The sequence below is a fragment of the Pristiophorus japonicus genome, chromosome 1, assembly GCF_044704955.1.
Source record: "Pristiophorus japonicus isolate sPriJap1 chromosome 1, sPriJap1.hap1, whole genome shotgun sequence".
NCBI lineage: Eukaryota > Metazoa > Chordata > Chondrichthyes > Pristiophoridae > Pristiophorus > Pristiophorus japonicus.
In genome coordinates this window covers 338906296-338914688 of record NC_091977.1, presented here as the reverse complement: position 1 = coordinate 338914688, position 8393 = coordinate 338906296, and the positions used below count along the sequence as shown (strand labels likewise).

Genomic DNA, 8393 nt, shown 5'->3' with positions numbered 1-8393 from the left:
AAGGAAAGTTTAGATATGAATGAATCTTCTCATGCAGTACTGAGGGAGTGCTGCATTGTTGGAAGTGCTGTCTTCAGTTGAGACATTGAACTGAAGCCCCATCTCTCTGTTTAGATGGATAGTAAAGATCCCATGATACTATTAGAAGAGCAGGTGAGTTCTCCTGGTGTCCTGGCCAACATTCCTCCCTCAACCGAAACCACTGAAAGCAGACGATCTCATGTGCTTTCTGTGGGATCTTGCTTATGCTGTTTATCTACGATGACAACAATGACTCTAATTGAAAAGCCATTCATTGGCCCTGAAGTGTTTTTGGACGAAATAACTGAAAGTTCTTTCTATTTCGTTGTGCTTTAAACAAATGACATCCAGCTTTTATGAAGTCTGGGTGGGAATCTTAGAGCGTGTGTATCTTCAACAACTGTTCAAAAAAAAATCATTTGTTGCAGTTTGAATCCGGATTGTGAAGGCAAGGGTTTAAATGCTCCAATGTCGTGTTAGCTGGGCTGGGGAAACAGAAAACTTCTCCGCAGTAGCCGGTGTGTGGCGTCTTTGCTCTCTGGTTGGAGTCTCCGCTTCTCAGTCCACTCCCAGCCAGTCAGTTGATCAGAGGGGAGCACCCCTGTTCCTCTCAGCAGCTCTCAGTGTGGGAGAGTTGATCACAGCTTCTGATCAGAGACCAGCCACACTGCCAACTAACCCAATTCTTTGGTTCACCTTCAGGATTTATTTTGTGTGGCGTCTGTTCGCTGTGGAGACCCCTGAAGGAACTTCTTTTTCTTGGATCTGGCGAAGCGGGGAATGGATGGGCTGCTTGGCGAGGATATGAAGTTGCTGAAACTCTGCGTGGCTTTAATCTGGTTTGCTTTGGCGCATTCGTACAACATTGACCTGGATCACCCAGTCGTGTTTCGGGGAACCAGCGGCACTTTCTTTGGATATTCCGTGCTGGAGCATTTCCACGACAACACACGGTGGTGAGTGGAACAAGAAGTGTCAGCGAGTTAGGAAACGCCGTTGCATTTTCTGCGCCTCAAGCCCTCGGTTGGGTAGCCCCCCCTCACTCTCTCACTCGGCGACAATGTTAATTGGAGGAAATTCCAGTCGGTGTAAATGTAATTCCCCTGCTTTTTAATAAATCTCTGTAGTCGAGATGTTTGTCTGATAATGCCATTCTGAAGATAAAACGGCTCGGGACGAGTGCGAGTATTGGATAAGGAGATAGACTAGGCTGGCTGCTCCATGTACCGAGCAATTTCACTCATTTCAACCCCCGGAATCGCTCAAACCTCAACACTTTAAGGTGTTTCCTCTAGTTCATTTAAGAAGTGTAAATTTACCCTGTTGACAGTAGCTAGCAGGGACTGCCGAACTCTTCGACCTGTGTTTTGCTATATTTGGATGTGCAGATGCTTGAGACAGATTTTCTCTCTGGTGTAATGTGCTGTAATTTCTGCAGGGTGCTGGTTGGGGCCCCCCAGGCTAACTCCACCTATAGCTCGTCTGTGCTATCCCCGGGAGCTGTGTATAAATGTCGAATTCACAGTAACCCTGAGAAGAGATGTACAGAGTTGGATCTGGGTCGAGGTTAGTCTCTTTTTACTTTAAAAAAAAAACTTGTTATCCTTCCTGAATTCTAACTGTGCAGAAGCTAACAGTGCAAGTGACGCAGTGTCTCTTCATTCAGACAGCTGGAGTGCACAAGGGATACTGCAACAATTTTGCTGCCTGTCAATATTGTTCGTGGACGGTTCTTGGTGTAAATCCGGATAAAGCTGCATGTATCTTTAATGCAACCACCCTGCTAATTACTTGTGGACCCATAGCCAACTATCTCCCCCTGTGTTTGGGGGTGCTTGGGGGATTAAATTTAACTTAAAATATTTTCAGGCAAGGGAAGGCACCCCCCCCCCCTCCCCCGAATTCTGGTCCATTTGTGATGGAGTTAATTGAATGGTAAGACCAATTCTCTAAGAATATACTATTGCTTGTATGGCTGTATCAGTCATTGCGGAAGATTCTGTTTGTATCTCCCAGCCTTTAGCACCTTTTATAAAATGTTTAAAAGCTGGTTATATATATATATATATATCTCACACACACTCATTCCAGAGCACTGTATTATCATTGGACAATCACACGGGATTGCTTCAAAAAAAGATATGACATTGAACAATCTCCTGAGATGATTTTGGATGCAGTGTTAGGGTCATGTAAAATCTACAGTTACAGGAGACCAGCAAACTTATAGAATTGAACACAAAGAATGCAGTAAATTAAAGGATGATGTTGAAGTATAAATTGATATGGGAGGGTGAGCTTAATACACAACCTCACACATAGGAGGCCTAATGATCCCATCATCAGCTCTGTAATTTTTAGTATCAAAGATTTTTTCAATTACATGTCAAAGGTTATTCCATGCAGAAATATAAGAGACAACAGATAATAAGTATGTTTGTTAATCACCCGCATTTCTAAAAGGACCTTGATAAATTAATATAATGAATGGCTAAAGTTTCTTATTTCAACCGTTAATGTAAAGGTTTGGTGCTGGATCCTAACACTCTCTTCAGGGCAGAGGGTGTAAAGCCAGACTCCACCATCAACACCTTTTACATGCGAGGCCCTAATTTATACTCAGTTGCGTGCACTTGGCTTAACCTCCTATGAAAGGGACATCATCACCTTTCAGGGTGTTTATGAGCAGGCTGAGTTCCTGGAACGGCTTGGACTATTGTATTGCAAGAACTCTGCCTTGGAGCTGGTAACTGGGGAAATACACCCTTTAACAGTTGTGATAGTTCCTGCAGAACAAGGCATCACTTATTGCCCATCCCTCGATGTCCTGAGGGCATTAAGAGTCAATCTGCTGTTGGGACTGCTGTTACATGTAGACCAGACCAGGTAGGGGTGACGGGTTCCCTTCCCTGAAGGACATCAGTGAACTACTTGGGTTTCAGTCGCTTTTATGGTCATTTTCTCTGGTGACAATCCACAAATTCCCAGATTTATTGTATTCAAATGATCAGTTTGCTATGGTGGAATATGAACTCCTGACTTCTGAGCTGTGAGTCCAGTACCATAACCACCAGGGTAAATTGCTCAAGACAGCTCTTTCATTCTGGCCCTAGTTTGGTACAGGAAATGGAGCAACCTGATGGCCCAATGTGTTAGATGACAGGATAACACTATTATATTTAAAATTGGGAATTTTCTCTGCACATTTTGTTTAGACTGTGTTTGTGACATTACAATCAGTAGTTGATTCTGTTTAGCACTAAGGTCACTCATTGAAAGCAATTCCCACCGATATCACTTCGCAGGGAATGACAAAAACTCCTTTGCACATTTGACAACCCCTTGGACAATCATATATTAGGGTTTTAGTTATCGTCCAAGTATCTGAAAACCTTGGTTGTCATACCTGATTACTTAGAATAGAGGATCTGTCTCCTGCTCCTTTGTGCTCTGAAGAGAGTTGTAGGTTTGCGAATCCCGATGGCCTTAAGTTAGCAGAAGCAAATCAATTTGTATATTGTGACCCCCAGCTGAGAGAAAACCTTCATCTTTGCAGATGTGGTGGCTGGGATTTGGTTAAAGAACTCCAGGACCAGAGTAACTTTATATGCAACATGCTGCCAGGATGCAGGTTCATTCCAGTGGTCCCCCATGCCACCAGTTTCACAGTTGCTGCCATTCTAGGGATGTCACCTGAGTCAGCTTGGCTCAGTTAGTAGCACTTTTATCTCTGCATCAGACGGACAAGGATTCAAGCCCCACTCCAGGACTTGAGCGTGTAATCTAGGCTGACACATCATTATAATAGTGAGTGAGTTAGAGGTTAAGCCTTTTGGGTCAGATGTTAAACTGCCTATTCAGGTGGATGCAAAAGATGCCATAGCACTCTTTGAAGAAGAATAGGAGAGCCCTCCTGGTGTCCTGGCCAACATTTATCCCTCAGTCAGCACCACAGAAACAGATTATCTGGTCATGTATCTCACTGCTCTTTGTGGGACCTTGCTGTCCACAAGTTGGCTGCTGCATTTGTCTACATTACAACAGTGATTACATTTCAAAAATATTTCCTTGGCTTTGAAGATCTTTGGGACACCCTGAGGATGTGATAGGTGCTGCAAGTGCTTCCTTGTAGTGGCTGGTAGAGCCGTATTACACAACACCTTAAAATGGAAGAACTTAAAATAAACACCTTGAAGAGCCAAATAAATGTAGTTAAAGTCGATTTATGATGGGGTTCAGCAATCAGGTTGTGCTAGACAGCTTAAGATTACAATAATTAGTTTTAAGTACAGACATAACACTCAGGGTCAATTCCACTTTTAAGTTGAGGCAAAGCTATAGGTTGGATTTTAATGAGCAGAAGTATGTGGATTTTGGAGTGACTGAGGGGGTTAAAACCGATAAAACTGACATCACGTCGGGAAACCGGCTCCAACCCGCTGATTTCCGCATTTCACTCAAGCGCATTAGGCTGCATGCGAGAAACGCTCATGGGAGAGGCAGGTTGCCACTTAACATATATTAATCACTCAATTAGAGCGATACTGACATGGGTTTTCAAATTTATCTTTGGGTCCACGGGTTTTCCGTACTTCCTCGAACTCGCCAATGAAAACCAGGCGAGATCACAGCGGCAATTGAGGGGGCTGAAGCCATATGAGGGGAATATGCCAATAAGTACTCTGTACTGATAGCCACTTTCTGACTTGCTTGTGGGAAAGGATTTGTTAACAGTACTTGTGATGAGAGGGTTCTACAACACTTTGGAGGTATCATCTACACTTGAAGTTTGAAGGTCTGATCTGCACTTTGGAGCTCTGATCTGTCAGATTAGCATGGATGCCGTTCCACTGCCTTATATTGGACGACAGATGACCAGCCCCAGCACCAGCTCCAGTAACAGCAGCCAACTGGTCACAGACCTGTAGCTCCACAGGAGAGAGGGGAGTAGCAGAGAGGTGCAGTTCGCAGGAGGATATACCTGGCACACGGTCTACAGGCAGAAGATAAGCTTCCTCGACATGTCGTAACACAAGTGTCTTAGGAGGCGCAGGGTGTCACGTCAGGTGGTGGCAGACAGTTGCAGCCTGCTGGAACAAGACCTGCTGCCAACTGGACCTGGTGGCCGTGCTTTACGAGTGGCTGTCAAAGTGACCACCGCGCTCAACTTTTTTGCCTTTTGATTCTTCCAGGGATCTGCCGGAGACACTTGCAGGATCTCTCAGATGGCGGCACACAAATGCGTAAGACAGGTGACTGATGGGTTTTCCAGGGCCGCCAATTATGTCAACTTTGCCAGCGATGATGCCAGTCAGAATGAGCGGGCGCTCGGGTTTGTGGCTCTGACTGGCTTCCCACAGGTGCATGGCGTCATCGACTGCACACACGTGGCATTTAAGGCACCCCCAAATCACCCAGGAGTGTTCATCAACCGCAAGGGCTTCCACTCCATCAATGTGCAGCTGGTGTGAAACCACAAAAAGATCTTTATGCATGTGTGTGCAAGGTTCCTGGCAGCTGCCAGGAAGTTTTTGTCCTACGGTAGTCCACCCTCCAGACGTCTTCGCAACTGGAAGGAGAGTTACCAGCTGGCTACTGGATACCCACTTAAAATGTGATTGATGACACCTGTCAGAAACCTGAGGAATGAGGCCCAAGAGCACTACAATAAATGCCATATGACCACTAGACGTGTAATTAAACAAGCCATCGGCATGCTGAAGATGTGCTTCAGGTGCCTGGACAGATCTGGAGGCATCCTTCAGTATGCACCAGCCAGGGTCTCCAGAATGGTCGTGGTGTGCTGCGCTGTGCACAACATTGCCCAGCGGCGAGGTTTGGACCTGCAGGAGGACCAATGCAGAGTGCAGGGCATCTTCAGAGGACTAGGAAGAGGAGCAAGACCAGGAGAAGGAGGAAGATGAGGAGATGGATGGTGATGAGGGTAATGCACCCCCAGTGGCATACATTGCTGACCAGGATGCCCTCATTATTGCGAAGCTTAATTGGGTTCCACCGGTGCACCTATCTAACAACCTCATGCAAAATACATTTTTGCCCTGTCCCCAACACAACACAACGTTTAACACAAAGCAGTCCACCAAACAACCCAGCATCCCTTTGACATTCCTTGTATTTGTCAACATCAATTCAGATCTTCCCCATTCATCATCATAGAACTGAAAAGGCCACTTGCCAACCAGTAACCAAGAGTGGGAAACATGGGAAATGGTGCAAAATAATTAATATTTATGGGCATCAAACATTACAAGTAACATTACAAAATGTGCAACATATCCTTGTGCAACTACAAATCTTTACTCTTCCTTTTCCTATTACTTCTACATGGTGCAACTCCTGTAGCTTCGGTAGAGGCAGGCTGCTCAGATCCCTGCTCTGACTGCTGGGTTGCTCTTGGTCGACATCCTCCGTGTTTTTGGAGCCTGTGAGGGCCCCCACCAAAGACTGCTCCATCTGCACCTGTGCAGGGGCTGACTTGGCCATTGGGACACGAGGCAGCATGTCCGGTACTGATAAGGCGGGGCGGGGGGCAGGGGGTGCGGTTGGCAACAATGTGTGCAAAGTTGAAGCATTTTGAGTGGAGTCCCCACTTCCATGTCCCCTTTAGCCATCATCCCTCTCATAGGCCAGCTGTAATTTAACTGCTACCACTGTGCTGGAGAAAACTTTGGTGCAGATCAGAGGGGGGCTGAAAGACCAAGGCGAGGGTATCATTCATCCGATTTAAGATGGCATCCAGACTGTCCAAGCCATTGGTGAATACCTGCATGCACTCATTCAATTGCCCATTTGATGCTCCATGCAGTTGGCCACTCTATCCATAGAAGGAGACATCATCGCAATGGCCTGCGACGGCATGGTTGAGACAGACTGCTCCAACCTCTCTGCAATCGAGCACTGTGCGCTTGGAACGCCTGACAGTCCATCGGACATTCTCTGCTGCTGCTCAATAAGTAGCCTCCTCATCAACGGCCCCCGAGGTACAGCATCTGCATTTAGCTGAGCAGAGCTTGGAGAGTCCGGCGCCGTCTGACATGGACTCTCCACTGCTGTCCCTGACTCCCCCATCTGCTCTTGCTCACGAGTGAAGCATATGAGCCACCATGTGAAAACCCAATTATCTCTCTAACTTGTCCCATGGAAGTGCGAGTATCTAAGCTGGTGCATGGTCTGCATAGGTCCTGTGACAGTGCACCCTCAGAGGGAGTGAGCTCATCTGAGGAGTCGACATCGACGGCGATGACCTGGACCACCTCTGCTGGGCGCATGATGGCCCTGTGGGAGATAAAAGACATGAATGAGTTAAGAATGTTTGAAGATACATGGACATATTTCACTCACTGTTGACTACAAATCAACATGACTGAGTGTTGTATGCCATGTGGCTGTCTGGTATTTAATTCTGTCACCAGGGGAGGTCCCCATCTCCGATGGCCAGGCATGCCGAGACTCCGCTGATCTCCAGCGCTGCTTCCTCTGCAGTTGTTAGTTGTGATATCTGTGACGGGCCCCCTCTGGTTCTCTGCCTCGTTCTCGTGTTCTGTGCTCTTTTCTGCAAGGGGGGAAAGAAGAGACCCATGAGTGGGAATAATGGGATGTGTTCACCCGATGGATGGAGAGCATTTATTGAGAGTGACTATGAAGGAGAGGCATGACATTGCACAATGATGAGGAGGAATATCAGTGGTGGATGGACAGATGGGGATGTGAGCAAGTGTATAGAGATAGCGGGATGGGTGTACCTGAAGGTAAATTGGTGGAGGAGTGATTTGCTGGAATAGGCTTGAGAAGGCTGAGTGAGGGGGTTGGGGTGATGCACACATCAGGATGTAGGTGAATGGGCCATTGTTCACACTTTCCCTGCCCTGCCTAAGTCATTGAACGGCTTCCTGCACTGGATTCAGGAGCGTAGCACTGCACCCCTGCTGCTGACCTCGTGCCACCTCCAACCATGCCTTCTTGGTGTTCCCAGCCGGCTTCTTCATCTTTTTCGAGGGAACCATATCTCCCTCCGGGTCCTCACAGGCCCCAGCAGCACATCCATGGAGGCAGCGGTGAAACAGGGCACAGCCTTTGCCCATCCACTTTCCATTGCAAGAAATGTTTCTCCTTCGCAACTCCAAGTGCATCAACTTGCATGCATGGAGTGTCCCTTTGAATATTGAAGTTGAGATAGTTTAATACGATCGTCAGCATGCCTGCTGATGCTAATTTGATGGGAACCTGGAAATTATATCATGAAGTAGCTGCATTTTAAATGTCACTGACAGATGTGTTGCACAAATTTCCGGGTTTCCCACACGCTATCCTGCCCAAGCCCTATGCTCCCAGCACGTCTGCGCATTAAAATC

General features: G+C 46.8%; 1 protein-coding gene across 2 annotated transcripts in view; it reads left to right on the top strand.

The window, feature by feature from the left end:
• Window positions 1-539: 539 nt before the first annotated feature.
• Window positions 540-8393, top strand: part of itga9 (integrin, alpha 9) — a 499978-nt gene continuing 492124 nt past the window's right edge. For both annotated transcript variants that reach the window (XM_070889429.1, XM_070889419.1), the window contains exons 1-2: window positions 540-977; window positions 1460-1587. In XM_070889429.1, coding sequence (XP_070745530.1) covers window positions 802-977; window positions 1460-1587 — 304 coding nt within the window. In that variant the 5' untranslated portion in view covers window positions 540-801. The remainder of the gene's footprint in view (window positions 978-1459; window positions 1588-8393) is intronic.